Source organism: Oncorhynchus gorbuscha, linkage group LG24 (genome assembly GCF_021184085.1).
Source record: "Oncorhynchus gorbuscha isolate QuinsamMale2020 ecotype Even-year linkage group LG24, OgorEven_v1.0, whole genome shotgun sequence".
NCBI lineage: Eukaryota > Metazoa > Chordata > Actinopteri > Salmoniformes > Salmonidae > Oncorhynchus > Oncorhynchus gorbuscha.
The window spans coordinates 25,312,801-25,338,982 of record NC_060196.1 but is presented as its reverse complement, the minus strand read 5'-3'; the positions used below and the strand labels follow the sequence as shown (position 1 = coordinate 25,338,982).

At 44.8% G+C, this 26,182-nt stretch overlaps 1 protein-coding gene across 1 annotated transcript in view; it reads left to right on the top strand.

Annotated features, from left to right (window-relative positions):
• Positions 1-26,182, top strand: part of LOC124012974 (protein argonaute-3-like) — a 51,150-nt gene that overhangs the window by 2,573 nt on the left and 22,395 nt on the right. The window contains exons 2-12 of the mRNA XM_046327072.1: positions 8,961-9,132; positions 9,310-9,430; positions 9,681-9,889; positions 15,125-15,261; positions 15,638-15,772; positions 16,208-16,295; positions 18,931-19,078; positions 19,232-19,351; positions 19,459-19,602; positions 19,866-20,032; positions 21,446-21,630. Coding sequence (XP_046183028.1) covers positions 8,961-9,132; positions 9,310-9,430; positions 9,681-9,889; positions 15,125-15,261; positions 15,638-15,772; positions 16,208-16,295; positions 18,931-19,078; positions 19,232-19,351; positions 19,459-19,602; positions 19,866-20,032; positions 21,446-21,630 — 1,626 coding nt within the window. The remainder of the gene's footprint in view (positions 1-8,960; positions 9,133-9,309; positions 9,431-9,680; positions 9,890-15,124; positions 15,262-15,637; positions 15,773-16,207; positions 16,296-18,930; positions 19,079-19,231; positions 19,352-19,458; positions 19,603-19,865; positions 20,033-21,445; positions 21,631-26,182) is intronic.

Below are 26,182 nucleotides of genomic sequence, written 5' to 3'. Positions count from 1 at the left end.
GAGTCTGGAAGGAGAGTTTACAGTCTAGCCAGACACCTAGGTACTTATAGATGTCCACATATTCTAGGTCGGAACCATCCAGGGTGGTGATGCTACTTGGGCGTGCGGGTGAAGGCAGCGAATGGTTGAAAAGCATGCATTTGGTTTTATTAGCGTTTAAGAGCAGTTGGATGCCACGGAAGGAGTGTTGTATGGCATTGAAGCTCGTTTGGAGGTTAGATAGCACAGTGTCCAAGGAAGGGCCAGAAGTATACAGAATGGTGTCGTCTGCGTAGAGGTGGATCAGGGAATCGCCCGCAGCAAGAGCAACATCATTGATATATACAGAGAAAAGAGTCGGCCTGAGAATTTAACCCTGTGGTACCCCCATAGAGACTGCCAGAGGACCGGACAACATGCCCTCCGATTTGACACACTGAGCTCTGTCTGAAAAGTAGTTGGTGAACCAGGCAAGGCAGTCATTAGAAAAACCGAGGCTACTGAGTCTGGTGATAAGAATATGGTGATTGACAGAGTCGATGGCAGTTATGATATCGTTTAGTACCTTGAGCGTGGCTGAGGTGCACCCGTGACCGGCTCGGAAACCAGATTGCGGAGAAGGTACGGTGGGATTCGAGATGGTCAGTGATCTGTTTGTTGACTTGGCTTTCGAAGACCTTAGATAGGCAGGGCAGGATGGATCTAGGTCTGTAACAGTTTGGGTCCAGGATGTCTCCCCCTTTGAAGAGGGATATGACCGCTGCAGCTTTCCAATCCTTGGGCATCTCAGATGATACGAAGGAGAGGTTGAACAGGCTGGTAAATAGGGGTTGCGACAATGGCGGCGGACAGTTTCAGAAATAGAGGGTCCAGATTGTCAAGCCCAGCTGATTTTTTTATGGGTCCAGGTTTTGCAGCTCTTTCAGAACATCTGCAATCTGGATTTGGGTAAAGGAGAAGCTGGGGAGGCGTGGGCGAGTAGCTGCAGGGGGGAAGGGGGCGGAGCTGTTGGTCGAGGTTGGAGTAGTCATGAAGGCAATCAAATTCCATGTGACTGTTTAGTCATGGTAATTAGGCTTCTCCAAGCTCTGATGCTGGTCATATAGTAGCCACCAAACTTGCTAACTGCCTGGTACTCAGCACTCTATTGTCCCTCTAATCACTCTGACATCAATGCAAATGCATCCTCCATTTGCTATTTTAGTGCATATCAGACATGTACTTTCTTCCCGCTGCCCCTGTTTTGAGACCGGTGCATGAATAGTAAATGTGGACAGTTCTTCCAATATCTTCAATATGCACCTCGGAATTGAATAACAGTTGCGTCCCTGATGTGTCAGTCTTCACTTGTAGCCTGTGAGAAAGACCCGATCACGTTATGGAGAGCCATGTGAGTGAGAGCCGCTTCGGATTGCGCAGCACTCGGGAGAAGGGCACAACGCAGCACTCCGGGGCAAGGGCACAACAACTATTGGCCGCAAAGGCATGGATTTTTTTAGGGTGCGTCATGGCCACAAAGGGATGCCGCCGTGAAATTCGAGGCATTATCAAGTGCTTGTGAAATTGTATAAACAAAAGTATATGGACACCCCTTCAAATTAGTGGATTTGGCTATTTCAGCCACACTAGTTACTGGCAGGTGTATAAATTTGAGCCATGCAATCTCCATAGACAAAACAATAGTAGAATGGCCTTGTTGAAGAGTTCAGTGACTTTCAATATGGCACTGTCTTCAATGTGGCCTGATTCACACAGTCTCCTCTGAACAGTTGATGTTGAGATGTCTGTTACTTGAACTCTAAAGCATCTATTTGGGCTGCAATTTCTGAGGCTGGTAACTCTAATGAACTTATCCTCTGCAGCAGAGGTAACTCTGGGTCTTCATTTCCTTTGGCGATCCTTGTGAGAGACAGTTTCATCATAGCACTCGATGGTTATTGTGACTGCACTTGAAGAAACTTTCAAAGTTCTTGAAATGTTCCGCATGGACTGACCTTCATATCTTAAATAATGATGGACTGTCATTTCTCTTTGCTTATTTGCGCTGTTCTTCCCATAACATGAACTTTGTCTTTTACCAAATAGGGCTATCTTCTGTATACCACCCCTACCATGTCACAACACAACTGATTGGCTCAAACGCAATAAGAAGGAAATATATTTGACAATTTCATTTTTTAATAAAGACGCACCTGTTCATGAAATGCATTCCAGGTGACTACCTCATGTAGAGCAGCTCACAGATTACTGCACCTGTACATAGCCCACCTATAATTTAGCCCAAACAACTACCTCTTTCCCTACTGTATTTAATTAATTTATTTATTTTGCTCCTTTGCACCCCATTATTTTTATTTCTACTTTGCACATTCTTCCATTGCAAATCTACCATTCCAGTGTTTTACTTGCTATATTGTATTTACTTTGCCACCATGGCCTTTTTTTGCCTTTACCTCCCTTCTCACCTCATTTGCTCACATCGTATATAGACTTGTTTATACTGTATTATTGACTGTATGTTTTTACTCCATGTGTATCTCTGTGTCGTTGTATCTGTCAAACTGCTTTGCTTTATCTTGGCCAGGTCGCAATTGTAAATGAGAACTTGTTCTCAACTTGCCTACCTGGTTAAATAAAGGTGAAATATTTATTTTATTTTAAATGTAGCTGGTTGATAGAATGGCAACAGTATGCAAAGATGTCATCAAGGCAAAGGGTGGCTACTTTGAAGAATCTAAAATATAAAATGTCCTTTGATTTGTTTTATACTTTTGTGGTTACTACATAATTCCATATGTGTTGTTTCATAGTTTTGATGTTTTCACTATTTTTCTACAAAGTAGAAAATAGTCCAAATAAAGAGAAACCCTGGAATGAGTAGGCGTGTCCAAACTTTTGACTGGTACTGTAAGTTAGATTGGGTTCAAGTCCAGGCTCTGGCTGGGCCACTCAAGTAAATTTAAGAGACTTGTCCCGAAACCACTCGTGTTGTTTTGGCTGTGTGCTTTGGGTCATTGTCCTGTTGGAAGATGAACTGTCGCCCCAGTCTGAGGTCCTGAGCACTCTGGAGCAGGTTTTCATCAAGAATTTCTCTGTGCTTTGCTCCGTTCACCTTCCCCTCGATCCTGACTAGTCTCCCAGTCTCTGCCGCTAAAAAATGTCAGGCTTCCTCCAGACGTGACGCTTGACATTCAGGCCAAGGAGTTCAATCTTGGCTTTATCAGACCGGAGAATCTTGTCATGGTCTGAGAGTTCTTTAGGTGCCTTTTGGCAAATTCCAAGCGGGCTGTCATGTGCCCTTTCCTGAGGAGAGGCTTCCGTCTGGCCACTCTACCATAAAGGCCTAATTTGTGGAGTGCTGCAGAGATATTTGTCCTTCTGGAAGGTTCTCCCATCTCCACAGAGGAACCGGAGCTCTGTCAGAGTGACCATCTGGTTCTTGGTCACCTCCCTGACCAAGGCCTTTCTTCCCGATTGCTCAGTTTGGCTGGGTGGCCAACTCTAGGAAGAGTCCTGGTGGTTCCAAACTTCTTTCATTTCAGAATGATGGAGGCCACTGTGTTCTTGGGGACCTTCAATGTTGCAGAAGTGTTTTGGTACCCGTCCCCAGATCTGTGCCCCTACACAATCCTGTCTCGGAGCTCTACGGACAATTCCTTCGACCTCATGGCTTGGGTTTTGCTCTGACATGCACTGTCAACTGTGGGACCTTATATAGACAGGTGTGCCTGCCTTAATCATGTCCAATCAATTGAATGTACCACAGGTGGACTCCAATTAAGTTGTAGAAACATCTCAAGGATGATCAATGGAAACAGTATGCACCGGAGGTCAATTTTGAGTCTCATAGGATCATTTTAAAGTATTTTTATGAGATATTGTGTGATTTGATTATTTTTCAAGCCTGAATGGTCAACATTGTTTTTGTCATCACGTCCTCTTTTTATAAGAAACATTAATATGTTAAATCCCAAATTGTTTGCATAGTCAACTTACACACAGCTCTGACACACACACTTACCCCACCAGACATGCCACCAGGGGTCTTTTCACAGTCCCCAAATCCAGAACAAATTCAAGAAAGTGTACAGTATTATATAGAGCCAGTATTGCATGGCACTCTGTTCCATCTCATATTGCTCAAATAAACAGCAAACCTGGCTTCAAAAAACAGATAAAGCAACACTTCGCGGCACAGCACAACACCTCTCCCCTATTTGACCTAGATAGTTTGTGTGTACGTATTGATATGTAGGCTACGTGTGCCTAATTAAAAATGTATGTAGTTCTGTCCTTAAGCTGTTCTTGTCTATTAATGTTCTATATTATGTCATGTTTCATGTTGTGTGTGGAACCCAGGAAGAGTAGCTACTGCTTTCGCAACAGCTAATGGGGATCCTAATAAAATACCATCTGGTCAGAATTGGTCACCTCCATTATAGGGCAAGCCAAGAGTGCAAGTCTGGTACAGAATGGCATTTTATTTCACACTGGAAGCAAACATTTCTCATTTATTGTTTTGTAATTAAGATATTGTCCTGACTTAGTTAAAGCGACATTACCAAAGGGCAGACTGGACCCTGGTTTTATGGACACAAACAATTCATATTTATCCTGTACAGTGATATATTTGTACCATATAGTGTCCAGGGGCCCCACCCAAACCAATTTGACCACCGTGAAAGTCTAGTAACACTTCCTATGACCTAGCTTTTTGTTCAAACTCATCCTTTTTGTACAGAGAATTATGTACGGTGCAATATGTAGTCCAATATGAAAAAATGGATTTAGGCTGATTGGCCGCTCTTAAGGGCTGCAGAAGTGACACTCCTCTGGGTGTAAACTTCAACAATAGATGTGTTCATGCGTAAAATGGACCCTGCTTTTACTGCGACACAACGTACAGGGAATTATGTACGGTGCGATATGGATGTCCAATATGAAAAACATTCTGAACGTAGAGCAGTACAAATGGGCTAATTAACAGTGGGATTTTCTAAGGTTGATTTTTAATGTAATACAAATAATCGTATTATTGTTATTATTAATAGCATTATAAATGTTTTTTTAAAATTTGTATTACTGTTGTTACATGATAACTATCTATCAATATCCACACTTCACAGCCAGAAGAGGACTGGCCACCCCTCATAGCCTGGTTCCTCTCTAGGTTTCTTCCTAGGTTCCGGCCTTTCTAGGGAGTTTTTGCCACCGTGCTTCTACACCTGCATTGCTTGCTGTTTGGGGTTTTAGGCTGGGTTTCTGTACAGCACTTTGTGACATCAGCTGATGTACGAAGGGCTTTATAAATACATTTGATTGATAGTAATCATATTTTTTCATGCTGTTAACAATGTCAATATTATTTGTGCTATAAAATATTTTCTGATTTTTCATATTCTTAAAATTCTGCCTGCTAGCATTTCCTCGTAAAATATTACCACCATTTGATTATTTTTCCCCCCATACTGCATGCTGGTGGAACAGAGTTGTTTGCTGGTTGGTTGCCTCTGCCGAGTCCCCAACAACCGGATGTTGTGGTTTTTAGGGGAAATGGAATGAGAGCCTGTGACGTGACTTCCGCTTTAGGGCGTTAACAAGGCGACACTCCATCTTAACTCCTCCACATGTACTGGATTGGTTGAACAGAAGAGAATCTCCCCCGACAGTATCTAGTTTCAAGCTTTTCTTTTACGCCTAAATTAGGTTTGCCGCCGGCTGTCATAAGCAGGTGGCAAGCCCGTCAGGTGTGTCTAATTATCTCAAGCCCATGAGAGGCTGGCTGGCTGGCTGTTTGGGAGTTGCCTGCCTGCCTTCCACACCAGCTGGTGTCAAAGTTATTGAATAGTGCTTTTTTCTTACCTTTATTTAACTAGGCAAGTCAGTTAAGAACAAATGTTTTTTTTTTTTACAATGACTGTCTATCCCTGCCAAACCCTCCCCTAACCCGGATGTTGTTGCATGGAACTCTGTATTCCCAGCATGGGACTCCCGATCACGGCCGGTTGTGATACAGCCCAGGATCGAACCAGGGTCTGTAGTAACATCTCTAGCACTGAAATGCAGTGCCTTAGACCGTTGCGCCATTCGGGAGCCAACTCACTGTGGGCTCGCTTAATTATCAATCAATTCTGCATGAAAGCCACAAAGTCAATTAACTATCAGCTAGGGGCAGCTGCTTTGTGAGAAAAATAATTGTTGGCATACTTTTGAGCTGTTAAAACATTGAAACCATGATTGGAGATGGATGATATGATTTGTGCTGTCTGCTTTCTTATAGCACTCATTTGACACAGTCTGTTGGATTGTCATGTTTTCTGATTTCATACCAGTTTGATATCAAATCTTAGTCTGTATTTGGTGTCTTAAATGAGGCCTGGGAGATAAATGCCAAGTAAAGTTCCCTACTTCCTCCAAAGGACACTTTTTTTTTTTTGGTACTGTATTTTAGGGGAATTACAATATTTTGATACATTTTGCACCCACCAAATGACCCATGTGTGTTAACGTGCCTCGAGAGAGGAGCCATAGATGGTGTTTCACATGGTGTTTATCGTGTAGGTTCTGTGTGTGTAAGCCAAGAGAGCCCATGATCCAGAGCTCTGTGTGGGTAGACTTGCAGCCTAACTGTAAATGGAAGAGGATGAGAAAGAAGAAGAGGCAGTTAGTTAGCCATCCACACCACCATTGCCACCCACTCTTGTACACTCAGTTGTTTCTTGTTAGGTTTAGGTTCAGTATCTAGCTAGTTGTTTAGTAGTGCAGCCAGTGTATGAGTTAATGTTTGAGTGTGTAGGCTAATTGTGTTCCTGGCTGGCAAAACCATCCAACTCATGATTACACCATCTTTTGAGCTGGACCCTTGATTAGGTCAGTATGTGTGTCTGTTTTTCCTCTTGTCAGGATGGTCTGTGTTGCCATGGAGAAGTGGCAGCCACATGGGTGCTGTTGGCATGGCAATGACACGCATGGGAGCGAGTGATAGACACTGGGGACACGGCATCACAGACAGTACAATCTGACTTTACAAAACCACGTTACAGTGTGCATTTGTTGATTGCTAGACATGCAAATACGATTTATTGTTACATTTGAAGCTAGGTCTAGTTGTGGCTACAACCGGACTAGATTGTGAACGACTGTTGGCAGAATGCATTGCTTGACTGCCGTGAGGGTGATGAGCACAATATAATTTGAACAGCCGAACCCCAAACAATTTGTTGTCTAGATAGTTGAGCAGACACTGTATGTTTTGGTTCTACAAAGCTGTGTCCATCATAACATTCCGTAATTAAATATTGCACAATGCGATCAATTATCATGCAACATGCAACAATTTCACTGAGTTACAGTTCATATAAATAAATCGGTCAACTGAAAAAAATTCATTCGGCCCTCGTCTATGGATTTCACGTGACTTGGAATACGGATATGCATCTGTTGGTCACAGATACCTTAAAATAAAAAGGTAGGGGCGTGGATCAGAAAACAAGTTAATATCTGGTGTGACCACCATTTGCATCATGCAGCGTGCGAAGTTGCTGGATATTGGCGGGAACTATAACACGCTGTCGTACATGTCGATCCAGAGCATCCCAAACATGCTCAATGGGTGACGTCTGGTGAGAATGCAGGTCATGGAAGAACTGGGATATTTTCAGCTTCCAGGGATTGTGTACAGATCCTTGTGACATGGGGCCGTGCATCAACATGCTGAAACATAAGGTGATGGCAGCAGATGAATGGCATGACAATGGGCCTCCAGGATCTCGTCATGGCATCTCTGTGCATTCAAATTGCCATTGATAAAATGCAATTGTATTCGTTGTCCCTAGCTTATGCCTGCCCATACCATAACCGCACCGCCACCGTGGGGCACTCTGTTCACAATGTTGACATCGGCAAACTGCACTCCCACACGACGCCACACACGCTGGATTGATCTGTGAAGAGCACACTTCTTCAGCCTGCCAGTGGCCATCGAAGGTGAGCATTTGCCCACTAAAGTTGGGTATGCTGCCAAATTGCAGTCTAGTCAAGACCCTGGTGCGAACGACAAGCATTTAGATGCCTGATCCCTGAGTTTCTGACAGTTTGTGTAGAAATTCTTCAGTTGGGAAAACCCACAGTTTAATCAGCTGTCAGGTTGCTGGATATTGGTTGGTCTCAGACGAACCCGCAGGTGAAGAAGCCAGATGTGGAGGTCATGGGCTGGTGTGGTTACATGTGGTCTGCAGTTAAGAGGCTGGGGATGTAAACAAATGAGAGAAATAAGCTTTTTGTGCATATGGAACATTTCTGGGGTCTTATTATTTCAGCTTATGAAACATGGGACCAACACTTTACATGTTGCGTTTATATTTATGTTTTGTGTACATTCTACAGACCCTACTGAGTATTCCCTACAATACTTTTACTCTGGCACCCAGAATAGGTTTTGCTCTATAAGCCAACATGTATTACACCGATCTTAGTAGATTGCCAAACATTTCTGTAAAGAAGACAACCTTGCATGTTGCGTTTTATATTTTTGTTCAGTAAATTTTGCCTGTGCACATATATGACAGGCATTTGTTGGTCGGATCACCTTTCCTGAGTCACCGGAGGAGCGCGTGCTAATCTTGTTGTAGAATTCATTGCAGCCAGCAGGTCAAACAATTAACAAGTCACTCAGAAATACAAACCATGACTCTCTCGAGTCAGTAGAAAGAGGTAGTTAAAAAAGAACTAATCATTTGCCAACTGCACAAGTGTCATGCTTTTTGTGTGTGTGTCAGAGTAGTTAGTGTGCGGCTCATCTGAGATGTAAGTGTGGGTAGTGTGTGGTTTTGTGACGTCATGATTACCAGAGTAGTTTTCGATGAGGCTGTGGTAGAGTATGGGTGTAGTGTGGCTGGCACACCCTTACTAATCTCTCCAACAAAGTTTGTGTTAGTCAGGAGAATTCTCACTTGCTCTTACACTCACCCTCCTCTCTCTAGGAGATGTTGGGGCCCAGGCCCTGTTCTCAGTGCCGCGGCGGCCTGGCTTTGGCACCATGGGGAAGCCCATCAAGCTGCTGGCCAACTGCTTCCAGGTGGATATCCCCAAGATGGACGTCTACCTCTATGAAGTAGACATCAATCCCGAGAAGTGCCCGCGTCGCGTCAACAGGTAAACAAGCTGCGCTGGATCAAACCCACAAACTTATATGTCTGCATGAACATTCTCAAAACAACACAAACTGGCTGCAGAGCTTTCATTTGATCACATGAACTGTACTCAGCATCACTTTACATTATGGATCAGTGCTGGAGTGTCGATACATTTGTCTCTCTGGTGCCCCTATAGGGAGGTGGTGGACTCCATGGTGAAGCACTTCAAGGTGACCATCTTTGGGGACCGAAGGCCAGTCTACGATGGGAAGAGGAGTCTCTACACAGCCAACCCCCTACCAGTCACCACAGCAGGGGTGAGATACACACACACACACACACACACACACACACACACACACACACACACACACACACACACACACACACACACACACACACACACACACACACACACACACACACACACACACACACACACACACACACACACACACACACACAAAATAACATTAGTAGTGTAATTTACCATATTGAATGTCAGGTGGGTGTTCTGGTGATTCATTGAGTTGCCATAGAAGTTCAAGCTATCTATATTCTCCTCAGGTGGATCTGGACGTCACCCTGCCAGGGGAGGGGGGTAAGGATCGCCCCTTCAAAGTGTCCATCAGGTTTGTGTCGCTAGTCAGCTGGCACATGCTGCATGAGGTCCTGACAGGGCGCACCATGCCTGAGCCCTTGGAGCTGGACAAGCCCATCAGCACCAACCCTGTACACGCTGTGGACGTGGTGCTGCGACACCTGCCCTCCATGAAGTGAGTCATTACAGTTTACACTTTATTTATTATAGGTAGGCAAGTTGAGAACAAGTTCTCATTTACAACTGCGACCTGGCGAAGATAAAGCAAAGCAGTTCGACACAAACAACAACACAGAGTTACACATGGAGTAAAACAAACATACAGTCAATAATACAGTCTATATACAATGTGAGCAACTGAGGTGAAAAAAGGGAGGTAAAGGCAAAAAAAGGCCATGGTGGCGAAGTAAATGCAATATAGCAATTAAAACACTGGAATGGTAGATTTGACAGTAGATGAGTGTGCAAAGTAGAAATACTGGGGTGCAAAGGAGCAAAATAAATAAATACAGTAGGGGAAAAGGTAGTAGTTTGGGCTATTTATAGATGGGCTAGATGCAGTGATCTGTGAGCTGCTCTGACAGCTGGTGCTTAAAGCTAGTTCGTTCGTTCCAGTCATTGGCAGCAGAGAACTGGAAGGAGAGGCGGCCAAAGGAGGAATTGGCTTTGGGGGTGACCAGTGAGATACACCTGCTGGAACGCGTGCTATGGGTGCAGCTATGGTGACCAGCGAGCAGAGATAAGGCGGGACTTTACCTAGCAGGTTCTTGTAGATGACCTGGAGCCAGTGGGTTTGGCGACGAGTATGAAGCGAGGGCCAGCCAACGAGAGTGTACAGGTCGCAGTGGTGGGTAGTATATGGGGCTTTGGTGACAAAACGGATGGCACTGTGATTGACTGCATCCAATTTGTTGGGTAGGGTGTTGGATGCTATTTTGTAAATGACATCACCGAAGTCGAGGATCGGTAAGATGGTCAGTTTTACGAGGGTATGTTTGGCAGCATGAGTGAAGGATGCTTTTTTGTGAAATAGGAAGCCAATTCTAGATTTAATTTTGGATTCTGGAAGGAGAGTTTACAGTCTAACCAGACACCAAGGTATTTGTAGTTGTCCACATATTCTAAATCAGAACCGTCCAGAGTAGTGATGCTGGACGAGCGGGCAGGTGCAGGCAGCGATCGGTTGAAGAGCATGCATTTACTTTTACTTGCATTCAACAGCAGTTGAAGGTCACGGAAGGAGAGTTGTAATGGCATTGAAGCTCATCTGGAGGGTTGTTAAGTGTCCAACGAAGGGCCAGAGGTATACAGAATGGTATTTTCTGCATAGAGGTGGACCAGAGACTCACCAGCAGCAAGAGAGACATTGATGTATACAGAGAAGAGGCGGCCCAAGAATTGAACCCTGTGGCACCCCTGTAGAGACTGCCAGAGGCCTGGACAACAGGCCCTCCGATTTGACACACTGAACTCTATCAGAGAAGTAGTTGGTGAACCAGGCGAGGCAATCATTTGAGAAACCAAGACTATAGAGTCTGCCGATGAGGATGTGGTGATTGACAGAGTCGAAAGCCTTGGCCAGGTCAATGAATACGGCTGCACAGTATTGTTTCTTATTGATGGTTAAGATATCGTTTAGGACCTTGGCTTTCGAAGACCTTAGAAAGGCAGGGTAGGATTGATATAGGTCTGTAGCAGTTTGGGTCTAAAGTGTCTCCCCCTGTGAAGAGGGGGATGACTGCAGCTGCTTTCCAATTTTTGGGAATCTAAGACGACACGAAAGAGGTTGAACAGGCTAGTAATAGGGGTTGCAACAATTTCGGTAGATAATTTTAGAAAGAAGGGGTCCAGATTGTCTAGCACGGCTGATTTGTGGGGGTCCAGATTTTGCAGCTCTTTCAGAACATCAGCTGACTGGATTTGGGAGAAAGAGAAATGGGGAAGGCTTTGGTGAGTTGCTGTGCGGGGTGCAGTGCTGTTGACTTTGGTAGGGGTGGCCAGGTGGAAAGCATGGCCAGCCGTAGAATAATGCTTATTGAAATTCTCAATTATAGTTGATTTATCGGTGGTGACAGAGTTTCCTATCCTCAGTGCAGTGGGCAGCTGGGAGGAGGTGTTCTTATTTTCCATGGACTTTACAGTGTCCCAGGCCTTTTTTTAGTTTGTGTTGTGTTAGTTTCTGCTTGAAAAAGCTAGCCTTGGCTTTTCTAACTGCCTGTGTATGTTGGTTTCTAACTTCCCTGAAAAGTTGCATTTCACAGTGTTTCAGGGAGCGCTTGACAGTGATGAGTGGAGGTTGTTTGACCGCTGACCCATTACGGATGCAGGCAGTGATTGCTGAGATCTTGGTTGAAAACAGCAGAGGTGTTTATGGGGGCAAATTGGTTAGGATGATATACAGTTGGGCAAAAAGAGTATTTAGTCAGCCACCAATTGTGCAAGTTCTCCCACTTAAAAAGATGAGAGGCCTGTAATTTTCATCATAGGTACACTTCAACTATGACAGACAAAATTAGACAAAAAAATCCAGAAAATCACATTGTAGGATTTTTTAAATGAATTTATTTGCAAATTATGGTGGAATATAAGTATTTGGTCAATAACAAAAGTTCATCTCAATACTTTGTTATATACCATTTGTGGGCAATGACAGAGGTCAAACATTTTCTGTAAGTCTTCACAAGGTTTTCACACACTGTTGCTGGTATTTTGGCCCATTCCTCCATGCAGATCTCCTCCAGAGCAGTGATGTTTTGGGGCTGTTGCTGGGCAACACGGACTTTCAACTCCCTCCAAAGATTTTCTATGGGGTTGAGATCTGGAGACTGGCTAGGCCACTCCAGGACCTTGAAATGCTTCTTACGAAGCCACTCCTTCGTTGCCCGGGCGGTGTGTTTGGGATCATTGTCATGCTGAAAGACCCAGCCACATTTCATCTTCAATGCCATTGCTGATGGAAGGAGGTTTTCACTCAAAATCTTACGATACATGGCCCCATTCATTATTTCCTTTACACGGATCAGTCGTCCTGGTCCCTTTGCAGAAAAAAACCCCAAAGCATGATGTTTCCACCCCCATGCTTCACAGTAGGTATGGTGTTCTTTGGATGCAACTCAGCATTCTTTGTCCTCCAAACACGACGAGTTGAGTTTTTACTAAAAAGTTATATTTTGGATTGATCTGACCATATGACATTCTCCCAATCTTCTTCTGGATCATCCAAATGCTCTCTAGCAAACTTCAGACGGGCCTGGACATGTACTGGCTTAAGCAGGGGGACACATCTGGCACTGCAAGAATTGAGTCCCTGGCGGCGTAGTGTGTTACTGATGGTAGGCTTTGTTACTTTGGTCCCAGCTCTCTGCAGGTCATTCACTAGTTCCCTCCGTGTGGTTTTGACATTTTTGCTCACTGTTCTTGTGATCATTTTGACCCCATGGGGTGAGATCTTGCGTGGAGCCCCAGATCTAGGGAGATTATCACTGGTTTTGTATGTCTTCCATTTCCTAATAATTGCTCCCACAGTTGATTTCTTCAAACCAAGCTGCTTACCTATTGCAGATTCAGTCTTCCCAGCCTGGTGCAGGTCTACAATTTTGTTTCTGGTGTCCTTTGACAGCTCTTTGGTCTTGGCCATAGTGGGGTTTGGAGTGTGACTGTTTGAGGTTGTGGACAGGTGTCTTTTATACTGATAACAAGATCAGACAGGTGCTGTTAATACAGGTAACGAGTGGTGGACAGAGGAGCCTCTTAAAGAAGAAGTTACAGGTCCGTGAGAGACAGAAATCTTGCTTGTTTGTAGGTGACCAAATACTTATTTTCCACCATAATTTTCAAATAAATTCATAAAAAAAAAAAAAGTGATTTTCTGGATTTTTTTTTTCTTCTCACTTTGTCTGTCATAGTTGAAGTGTACCTATGTTGAAAATTACAGGCCTCTCTCATCTTTTTAAGTGGGAGAACTTGCACAATTGGTGGCTGACTAAATACTTTTTTGCCCCACTGTATATGAGGGTGCCCGTGTTTACGTCTTTGGGGTTGTACCTTGTAGGTTCATTGATCATTTGTGTGAGATTGAGGGCATCAAGCTTAGATTGTAGGACGGCCGGGGTGTTAAGCATGTCACAGTTTAGGTCACTTTGCAGCACGAGCTCTGAAGATAGATGGGGGGCAATCAGTTCACATATGGTATCCAGAGCACAGCTGGGGCTAAGGGTGGTCTATAGCAAGCGGCAACGGTGAGAGGCTTGTTTTTAGAGAGGTGGATTTTTAAAAGTAGAAGTTCAAATTGTTTGGGTACAGACCTGGATAGTAGGCAGAACTCTGCAGGCTATCTCTGCAGTAGATTGCAACACCGTCCCCTTTGGCAGTTCTATCTTGTTGGCAAATGTTATAGTTAGGAATGGAAATTTCAGAGTTATTGGTGGTCTTCCTAAGCCAGGATTCAGACATGGCTAAGACATCAGGGTTGGCGGAGTGTTCTAAAGCTGTGAATAAAACAAACTTCGGGAGGAGGCTTCTAATGTTAACATGCATGAAACCAAGGCTTTTACGGTTACAGAAGTCAACAAATGAGAGCACCTGGGGAATAGGAGTGGAGTTAGGCACTGTAGGGTCTGGATTAACCTCTACATCACCAGAGGAACAGAGTAGGATAAGGGTACGGCTAAAAGCTATGAGAATTGGTCGTCTAGATTGTCCAGAACAGAGAGTAAAAGGAGGTTTCTGGGGGCGATAAAATCGCTTCAAGGTATAATGTACAGACAAAGGTATGTTAGGATGTGAACACAGTGGAGGTAAACCTAGGCATTGAGTGATGATGAAAGAGATATTGTCTCTAGAAACATCATTGAAACCAGGTGATGTCATCGCATGTGTGGGTGGTGGAACTAAAGGGTTGGATAAGGTATAATGAGCAGGGCTAGAGGCTCTACAGGGAAATAAGCCAATAAACACTAACCAGAACAGCAATGGACAAGGCATATTGACATTAAGGAGAGGCATGCTTAACCGAGTGATCATAAGGGTCCAGTGAGTAGTGAGGTTGGTTGGGGTCACGGCGATTCAGACAGCTAGCCGAGCCATGGGTAGCAAGCTAGCAGAAGATGGAGGTCGGATTTTAGCCACCCTGTGCGTTTCTGTCGGTAGATTAGTGGGGTTCCATCTGTATGGGCCTAGGAGTGTTCATGTACTATAGAACTGCTGTCAGAAGCTCTTTGCTGTGTTTTTCCAGATGTTCTGTTGGTTGTGTGTATTTATCAACACTCATAGTTCAGAATAGTAGTAGTTTATAGTATTGATTCTTTTAGAAAAGATGTACAACCTAATGAAGCTATGTCTTGAATAAAACATGAGTAGAGTAATTCAATACATTTTCTGGCTGTGAAAGGTGACCCTCTCTTCTCCCCAGGTACACCCCAGTGGGGCGCTCCTTCTTCTCCGCCCCAGAGGGTTACGATCATCCCCTGGGCGGGGGTAGGGAGGTGTGGTTCGGCTTCCACCAGTCGGTGCGGCCCGCCATGTGGAAGATGATGCTCAACATTGACGGTGAGGGCCTTTTCCCTTGACTGTCAGGAACATCGACAATAATATAGTAGTCTTCACTGGTGGCAGGGACTTGTTTCTTTCCACGTTGTCTGGATGACAATGATGCAGCATTTCAGTCAGTCTCTGATGTCTGTGTTTAGTTGCATTTTGTTTAGTCAGTCATGTCTTTGATTGGTCCAAATGATATAGAATACAGCCTATCCCTCACACTTCTAGTCAGAATTTGATCCTTAGCTACATTCGAAGTTCCTGATAAAAAAAAAAAAATGTACATGTTCCAACTCTTGCTCTTTGAATTTGGTTGTTGACTATCATAACATGGATCCTAAGCCGCATTCAAGTACCTTATTTTAATTTGACCACTTCTCCTCTGTAGTATCGGCCACGGCTTTCTACAAGGCCCAGCCGGTGATCCAGTTCATGTGCGAGGTCCTGGACATCCACAACATAGACGAGCAGCCCCGGCCCCTCACCGACTCCCACAGGGTCAAGTTCACCAAAGAGATCAAAGGTATGCAGAGTGACGTCACCACCACCACCCCAGGAACAACAATGCAAACTAACACTTTAATGGAACACACTGCTAGACTCCTTGCATCACTATTGAATTCCAGGGCTAATGTTTTAGTCATTTGTTTTGGTTGTAGGGATATTGGTATTGTGATAGTTCATTCACTCCTTTCTGTATTGCTGAATCGCTTTATACTGAACAAAAATAGAAGCTCAACAATTGAAATAAATTCATTAGACCCTAATCTATGGATTTCACATAACTGGACAGGGGCGCAGCCACGGGTGGGCTTGGGAGGTCATAGGAACACCCACTTGGGAGCGGGACTGCACCCCTGCCCAGTTATGTAAAATACATAGATTAGGGCCATAATTAATTTTGAATGAATAGTTCTTCTCAAACATATGCACCTCCTCCTTCCTTTGCTGTGTCCAGGTCTAAAGGTGGAAGTGACCCACTGCGGGACGATGCGGAGGAAGTACAGAGTGTGTAACGTGACCCGCCGCCCTGCCAGCCACCAGACGTGAGTACCTATACACAGAGAGACAGGGATGTGTGTAGTTTGGCGGCAGGCAGACCAGAAATTAAGAACGTTGGCCCAGTAACCAAATCCCCAAGCTGACGAGGTGAAAAATCTGTCAATATGCTCTTAAGCAAGGCACTTAACCCTGATTGCTCCTGTAAGTTGCTCTGGATAACATTTCAAATATTACAATGTAGGTTAACTCTTGACACAGCCTGAACCGAAGTCTTGAATTGCCTCTAAATTGGACTAATGGGCAGCTTCCTGGATACAGAATGTTTCTGTTTATTTGTTTATTTCACCTTTTATTTATTTAACCAGGTAGGCCAGTTGAGAACAAGTTCTCATTTACAACTGTGACCTGGCCAAGATAAAGCAAAGCAGTGTGACAAAAACAACAACACAGAGTTACATATGGGATAAACAAACGTACAGTCAATTACACAATATAAAAATCTATGTGCAGTGTGTGCAAATGTAGTAAGATTAGGCAATAAATAGGCCATAGTAGCGTAGTAATTACAATTTAGCCATTAAACACTGGAGTGATAGATGTGCAGATGATGATGATGATGTGCAAGTAGAAATACTGGGGTGCAAAAGAGCAAAAATAAATAACGATATGGGGATGAGGTAGTTAGATGGGCTGTGTACAGCTGCAGTGATCAGTCAGCTGCTCTGACAGCTGAAGCTTAATGTTAGTGAGGGAGATGTGAGTCTCCAGACTTTTGCAATTCGTTCCAGTCATTGGCGGAGGCCACAGAAGGAGTGTTGTATAGCATTGAAGCTTGTTTGGAGGTTAGTTAACACAATGTCCAAAGAAGGGCCAGATGTATACAGAATGGTGTCGTCTGAATAGAAGTGGATCAGAGAATCACCAGCAGCAAGAGCGACATCATTGATATATCCAGAGAAGAGAGTCGGCCTGAGATTTGAACCCTGTGGCAACCCAATAGACTGCCAGAGGTCCGGACAACAGGCCCTCCGATTTGGCACACTGAACTCTATCTGAGAAGTAGTTGGTGAACCAGGTGAGGAAGTCATTTGAGAAACCAAGGCTATTGCGTCTGCCGATAAGAATGCGGTGATTGACAGAGTCGAATGCCTTGGCCAGGTCGATGAAGATGGCTGCACAGTTCTCTTTTATTGATGGCGTTTATGATATTGTTTAGGACCTTGAGCGTGGCTGATGTGCACCCATGACCAGCTCAGAAACCAGATTACATAGTGGAGAAGGTACGATGGGATTCGAAATGGTCTGTGATCTGTTTAACTTGGATTTCGAAGATTTTAGAAAGGCAGGGCAGGATCGATGACTGAGACAGCTTTCCAATCTTTAGGGATCTCAGATAATATGAAAGAGGGGTTGAACAGGCTAGTAATAGGGGATGCAACAATTATGGCGGATAATTTTTGAAAGAGGTACAGACCTGGGTAGAATGACAGAACTCTGCAGGCTATCTCTGCAGTGATTGCAACTCCGCGCCCTTTGGCAGTTCTATCTTGACGGATAATGTTGTCGTTGGTGATGGAAATTTCAGAATTGTTGGTGGCCTTCCTAAGCCAGGATTCAGACACGGTTAGGACATCAGGGTTGGCGGAGTGTGCTAAAGCAGTGAATAAAACAAACTTAGGGAGGAGGCTTCTGATGTTAACATGCATGAAACCAAGGCTTTTACGGTTACAGAAGTCAACAAATGAGAGCACCTGGGAAATAGGTGTGGTACTAAGGACTACAGGGCCTGGATTCACCTCTACATCACCAGAGGAGGAGTAGGATATGGGTATGGCTAAAGGCTATAAGAACTGGTCGTCTAGTGCGCTGGAGCAGATTTCTGAGCATGGTAGAATAGATTCAGGGCATAATGTACAGACTATGGTATGGTAGGATGTGTGTACAGTGGAGGTAAACCTAGGCGTTGAGTGACGATGAGAGATTGCATCTCTGGAGGCGCCAGGTGAGGTCTCAACATGTGTGGGGGGTGGGACAAAAGAGCTATCTAAGGCATGTTGAGCGGGACTGGGGTCTCTACAGTTAAATAAAACAATAAGTACTGTCTGAGACAGCAGTAGACAAGGCATATTTACATTAGAGAGCGGCATAAAGCAGTCATGGGTGTTGATCGGGAGCGCTAAGACAACGGGTAAATGGCGATGAATGAGCAGAGAGGGTCAGTTAGGTACGCACAGGACCTGAGTTCGAGGCTGGGGCCGACAGATAAATAGAGGCCTGCTGGACTATTCACTAACGCAGTACATCAGCTGTGTCGCCGAGTGATCATAGGGTCCAATGAGCAGCAATGGGTGCGTCTGGGAGCCATCCGGTAGTTGCTACTACGCTAAGCGAACGGGAAACGACGGCATTCAGAAAGCTAGCGGGCCGAGGCTAGAGGATGGGTCTTTGGCGACATCGCAACGGAAAAGCTTGTTGAAGCCACATCGGACGATTACGTCGGCAGACCAGTCGTGATGGATTAAGTCTAGTCCTGGTCAAAAAGCAAGCTCAATGGGGAATCTCCATTCAATATGCGTTTTGGTCAAGGACTTCACTTAACCTGTGTCCCGAGAAACCACCCGTAAGAGTTGAACATGGAAACTAGACAAAACTCCATGTTTCTCCTCTCTGAACCCCCAGGTTCCCCCTGCAGCTGGAGAATGGTCAGACAGTGGAGCGCACGGTAGCCCAGTACTTCAGAGAGAAGTACAGCCTGCAGCTGAAGTACCCTCACCTCCCCTGCCTGCAGGTGGGGCAGGAGCAGAAACACACCTATCTGCCCCTGGAGGTGAGTACCAATAATAGTATTGGCTCTTTGTAGAGCCCTGAATGATTGTCTTTCCTGGTCAGATCATCTGCTCAGGATAACTCCGGGCCCTAAGCATAAAACTGTACCTACTGTATTAAATTACTTTAACTCACATTCTATGTCTCCTTGCAGGTGTGCAACATAGTAGCTGGCCAGCGTTGTATTAAAAAACTCACTGATAACCAGACGTCCACCATGATCAAAGCCACGGCCCGCTCTGCCCCAGACAGACAGGAGGAGATCAGCAGGCTGGTGAGTATGGTGTACCGTCTCATCCACCACCAAACTAATGATTTCCTGTTTTGCCACTACCCCTCCCTATATCCTCCTCCTCTATCATTCCCCTCTTCTGTGTCCAGGTGCGGAGTGCGAACTATGAGGTGGACCCGTTCGTCCAGGAGTTCCAGTTCCGTGTGCGTGACGAGATGGCGCAGGTGACGGGCCGTGTGCTGCCAGCCCCCGGGCTGCAGTATGGCGGCAGGGCGAGCTCGGAACACTTCATGGTATCTACCCTTTAAATCATCCTTCATCTGCATGTCTCTGTGCATGTCTGTGATTTTAGCTTCACCATCTCTCTTTCTTGCCCCAGGCTCTTTCACTTTTGTCGCTTTTGACGAACTGTCAACCTCTACCACCATTTCACCCACCTCTGTTTTTCTCTGTGAAAATAATAATTTCTACTTCTCTTGTGTGAAGGCTATGACAAATGGCATGACCTTGTTTTTAAAAAATGATACTCTCCCCCTTCTGTGTGTGTGTGTGTCAGCCCCAGCAGGTGAACCCTGTGGTGTCTTTGCAGAACCGCACGGTGGCCACGCCCAGCCACGGCGTGTGGGACATGAGGGGCAAACAGTTCCACACTGGGGTGGAGATCAAGATGTGGGCAATCGCCTGCTTCGCCACGCAGAGGCAGTGTCGCGAGGAGATCCTCAAGTGAGTGTTGTTTGTCTCATACATGCATACATATACTTGTACATCATAAACACACGCAGACAGAGGTCTCTGTTTCAACAGTTAAATACTCAGCACAATGCAATAACATAATATTCAAACAAATATTTATACTGAACAAAAGTATAAACGCAACATGTAACGATTTTACTGAGTTACATATAGTTCATATAAGGAAATCAGTCAATTGAAATAAATAAATTGGGCCCTAATCTATGGATTTCACATGACTCGGAACACAGATATGCATTTGTTGGTAACAAATACCTTGTAAAAAAAATATATAAAAAATGTATTTATTAAAAATAAAATTTTAGTAGGGGTGTGGATCAGAATATCAGTCAGTATCTGGTGTGACCACCATTTGCCTCATGCAGTGCGACACATCTCTTTCGCATAGAGTTGATCAGGCTGTTGATTGTGGCCTGTGGAAGGTTGGCCCACTCTTCAATGGCTGTGAGGAGTTGCTGGATATTGGCGGGAACTGGAACACGCTGTCGTACACCTCATGCTGAGGTGACGTGATGGTGATGGTGGCGAATGAATGGCACGACAATGGGCCTCAGGATCTCATCATGCTGAAACATGAGGTGATGGTGGCGGATGAATGGCACAACAATGGGCCTCAGGATTACATCACGGTATCTCTGCATTCAAATTGCTAACAATAGAATGCCATTGTGTTCGTTGTCCGTAGCCTATGGCTGTCCGTAGCCTATGGCTGCCCATACCAGGACTCAGATAAGCTTTGCGGAGAATTTTTGGTTGTGCAAACCCACAGTTTCATCCGCTGGGTGGCTGGTCTCAGACGATCCAGCAGGGTAAGAAGCTGGATGTGGAGGTCCCGGACATGCGTGTTTACAGGTTGTCTGCGGTTGTGAGGCTGGTTAGACATACTGCCAAATTCTCTAAAACAAGCTGGAGGCAGCTTATGGTAGATAAATGAACATTCAATTCTCTGGCGTACATTCCTGCAGTCAGCATGCCAATTACACACTCCCTCAGGACTTGAGACATCTGTGACATTGTGTTTGACAAAATTGCACATTTTAGAGTGGCCTGTTTTAATCAGCTTCTTGATGTGCCACACCTGTCAAGTGAATGGATTATCTTGGCGAAGGATAAATAAATGTATGCACAAAATTGAAGAGAAATAAGCTTTTTTGTGCATATGGAAAATGTCAGGGATCATCTATTTCATGTGCATGAAACATGGGACCAACACTTTACATGTTGCATTTTATATATTTTTACAGTATGATTTATTTGGGTTGGTTTCTGCCACGCTTCGTCTGTGTGTCCGTCCATATCGTCTCTTTGGGTCTCCTCGTCCTCTCCTCTCTCTCTCTCTCTCTCTCCTTCTCATCCTCTCTCTTCTTCCCTCTGTCTCTCCAGGGGTTTCACAGACCAGCTGCGTAAGATCTCTAAGGATGCTGGGATGCCCATCCAGGGCCAGCCATGTTTCTGTAAATACGCCCAGGGATCAGACAGTGTGGAGCCCATGTTCAGGCACCTGAAGAACACCTACGCTGGCCTGCAGCTCATCATCGTCATCCTACCTGGGAAGACCCCTGTCTATGGTACGGTCCCAGACACTGTTTCAAGTAGCCACCCTTTGCTTTTATGACAGCTTGGCATTCTCTCAACAAGCTTCACCTGGAATGGTTTTCCAATTGTCTTGAGGGAGTTCCCACATATTCTGAGCACTTGTTGGCTGCTTTTCCATCACTGTGGTCCAACTCATCCCAAACTATCTCAATTGGGTTGAGGTCGGGTGATTGTGGAGGCCAGGTCATCTGATGCAGCACTCCATCACTCCTTGATCAAATAGCCCTTAAACAGCCTGGAGGTGTTTTGGGTCATTGTCCTGTTGAAAAACAAATTATAGTCCCACTAAGTGCAAACAAGATGGGATGGCGTATCGCTGCAGAATGCTGTGGTAGCCATGCTGGTTAAGTGTACCTTGAATTCCAAATAAATCAGACTGTCACCAGCAAAGCACCCCCACACCATCACACTCCTCCGTGCTTCACGGTGGGAACCACACATGCGGAGATCATCCGTTCACCTGCACTGCGTCTCACAAAGACACAGCGGTTAGAACCAAAAAGCTTACATTTGGACAAATTTCCACTGGTCTAATGTCCATTGCTTTCTTGGCCCAAGCAAGTCTATTCTTCTTATTGGTGTCTTTTCGTAGGAGTTTCTTTGCAGCAATTCAACCATGAAGGCCTGATTCACGCAGCCGCCTCTGAACAGTTGATGTTGAGATGTGTCATCAAACAGTTGATGTTGAGATTCTTCAAAGTGGCCATCCTTTTCCTTGATATCAGCTTTACTCACTCTTGGCATTCTCTCAAGCAGCTTCATGGAATGCATTTCAATTAACAGATGTGCCTTGTTAGTTAGTTTAAATTTCTTTCCTTCTTAATGCGTTTTGAGACAATCTGTTGTGTTGTGACAAGGTAGGGGTGGTATACAGAAGATAGCCCTATATGGTAAAAGAACAAGTCCATATTATGGCAAGAACAGCTCAAATAAGCAGAAATGACAGTCCATAATTACTTTAAGACATGAAGGTCAGTCAATCAGGAAAGTTTCAAGAACTTTGAAGGTTTCTTCAAGTGCAGTCACAAAAACCATCAAGGGCTATGATGAAACTGGCTCTCATGGGACCGCCACAGGAAAAGAAGACCCAGAGTTACCTCTGCTGCAGAGAGTTACCAGCCTCAGAAATTGCAGCCCAAATAAAGGCTTCAGAGTTCAAGTAATAGACACATCTCAACATCAACTGTTCAGAGGAGACTGCGTGAATCAGGCCTTCATGGTGGAAGTTCTGCAAAGAAACAAAGGACACCAATAAGAAGAAGAGAATAGTTTGGGCCAGAAACACAACCATTTGACATTAGACTGGTGGAAATTTTACATTTTTGGTTCTAACCTCCGTGTCAATGTCCGACGCAAAGCAGGTGAACAGATAAGGAGTTTATGTGTGGTTCCGACTGTGAAGCATGGAGGAGTGTGATGGTGTGGGGGTGCTTTGCTGTGATTTATTTGGAATTCAAGGTACACTTAACCAGCATGGCTACCACAGTATTCTGCTAAGATACACCATCCATCTTGTTTGTGCTTAGTCCCACTGTCATTTGTTTTTCAACAGGACAATGACCCAAAACACACCTCTGGGCTGTGTAAGGGCTATTTGACCAAGGATAGTGATGGATTGCTGCATCAGATGACCTGGCCTCCACAATCACCCGACCTCAACACAATTGAGATGGTTTGGGATGAGTTGGACCGATAGAGTGAAGGAAAAGCAGCTTACAAGTGCTCTACATATGTGGCAACTCCTTCAAGACTGTTGGAAAAGCATTCCAGGTGAAGCTGGTTAAGAGAATGCCAAGAGTGTGCAAAGCTGTCAAGACAAAGGGTGGCTACTTTGAAGATTCCAAAATACATGGGCTGGAAAGTATGTGAACCCTTTGGAATTGCCTGGATTTCTGTATAAATTGGTCATCAAATTTGATCTGATCTTCATCTAAGTCACAACAACAGACAAACAGTGTGTTTTAAATGTAATAACACACACACTACTGTATTTTATTTGGTCTATATTGAATATATTGTCTTTATTGATGTTAAGTTGGTGGTTGAAGATATCCCTCTAGTGGTGTGGGGGCTGTGCTTTGGCAAAGTGGGTCGGGTTATATCCTTCCTGTTTGGCCCTGTCCGGGGGTGTCCTCGGGTGAGGCAACAGTGTCTCCTGACCCCTACTGTCTCAGCCTCCAGTATTTATGCTGCAGTAGTTTATGTGTCGGGGGGCTAGGGTCAGTTTGTTATATCTGGAGTACTTCTCCTGCCCTATTCGGTGTCCTGTGTGAATTTAAGTGTGCTCTCTCTAATTCTCTCTTTCTTTCTCTCTCTCTCGGAGGACCTGAGCCCTAGGACCATGCCTCAGGACTACCTGACATGATGACTCCTCGCTGTCCCCAGTCCACCTGACCGTGCTGCTGCTCCAGTTTCAACTGTTCTGCCTGTGATTATTATTATTTGACCATGCTGGTCATTTATGAACATTTGAACATCTTGGCCATGTTCTGTTATAATCTCCACCCGGCACAGCCAGAAGAGGACTGGCCACCCCACATAGCCTGGTTCCTCTCTAGGTTTCTTCCTAGGTTTTGGCCTTTCCAGGGAGTTTTTCCTAGCCACAGTGCTTCTACGCCTGCATTGCTTGCTGTTTGGGGTTTTAGGCTGGGTTTCTGTACAGCACTTTGAGATATCAGCTGATGTACGAAGGGCTATATAAATACATAAATATTCCCAGTGTAGGTTGGGAAATGTTAGTGAACCCCTAGGCTAATGACTTCTCCAAAAGCTAATTGGAATCAGGAGTCCACTAACCTGGAGTCCAATCAATGAGATGAGATTGGAGATGTTGGTTAGAACTGCCTTGCCCTACAAAAAACACTCACAAAATTTGGGTTTGCTATTCACAAGAAGCATTGCCTGATGTGAACCATGCCTCGAACAAAAGAGATCTCAGAAGAACTAAGATTAAGAATTGATTACTTGCATAAAGTTGGAAAAGGTTACACAAGTATCTCTAAAAGCCTTTATGTTCATCAGCGCACAGTAAGACAAATTGTCTATAAAAATGGAAAACGTTCAGCACTGTTGCTATTCTCCCTAGGAGTGGCTGTCCTGCAAAGATGACTGCAAGAGCAGAGTGCAGAATGCTCACTGAGGTTAAGAAGCATCCTAGAGTGTCAGCTAAAAACGTATATAAATCTATAACATCTCTGACGGTAACATCTCTGACAAGTCTGCGATACGTGAAACACTAAACAAGAATGGTGATCAAATCAAATGTATTTATATAGCCCTCCGTACATCAGCTGATATCTGAAAGTGCCGTACAGAAACCCAGCCTAAAACCCCAAACAGCAAGCAATGCAGGTGTAGAAGCACAGTGGCTAGGAAAAACTCCCTAGAAAGGCCAAAACCTAGTAAGAAACCTAGAGAGGAACCAGGCAATGTGGGGTGGCCAGTCCTCTTCTGGCTGTGCCGGGTGGAGATTATAACAGAACATGGCCAAGATGTTCAAATGTTCATAAATGACCAGAATGGTCAAATAATAATAATCACAGGCAGAACAGTTGAAACTGGAGCAGCAGCACGGCCAGGTGGACTGGGGACAGCAAGAAGTCATCATGTCAGGTAGTCCTGAGGCATGGTCCTAGGGCTCAGGTCCTCAGAGAGAGAAAATAAGAGAGAATTAGAGAGAGCACACTTAAATTCACACAGGATACCGGATAGGACAGGAGAAGTACTCCAGATATAACAAACTGACCCTAGCCCCCCGACACAAACTACTGCGGCATAAATACTGGAGGCTGAGACAGGAGGGGTCAGGAGACACTGTGGCCCACAAGTATAGCCCACAAAGATCTCCGCCACGGCACAAACCAAGGGGGGGGGCGCCAAACCAGACAGGAAGATCACATCAGTGACACAACCCACTCAAGTGTTCACAGGAGGACAGCAGTGGCTTCTTCCATCTGAAGTTTGCAAACGTACACCTGGATGTTCCACAGTGCCACTGGCAAAATATTCTGTGTACAGATTAAACTACAGTTGAGTTGTTTGAAAGGAACACACAACACTGTGTTGAGGAGAAAAAAAGCAAAGCACACCCATGTCAAAACCTCATCCCAACTGTAAACTATGCTGGAGGGAGGATCATGGTTTGGGCTGGTTTGTTGCCTCAGGGCTGGACAGCTTGCTGTCATCGACAGGAAAAACTTGGGAATTAATTTATCAAGACATTTTGCAGGAGAATGATAGGCTGTCTGTCCGCCAATTGAAGCTCAACAGAAGTTGTGTGACGCAACAGAACAACGACCCAAAAACAGAAGAAAATCAATAACCGAATGGCTTCAACAGAAGATGATGCACCTTTTGGAGTGGCCCAGTCAGAGTCCTGACCTCAAACCGATTAGATGCTGTGGCATGACCTCAAGAGAGCTGTTCACACCAGACATCCCAAGAATATTGCTGAAATGAAACAGTTTTGTAAAGAGGAATGGTCCAAAATTCCTCCTGACCGTTGTGCAGATCTGATCCGCCACT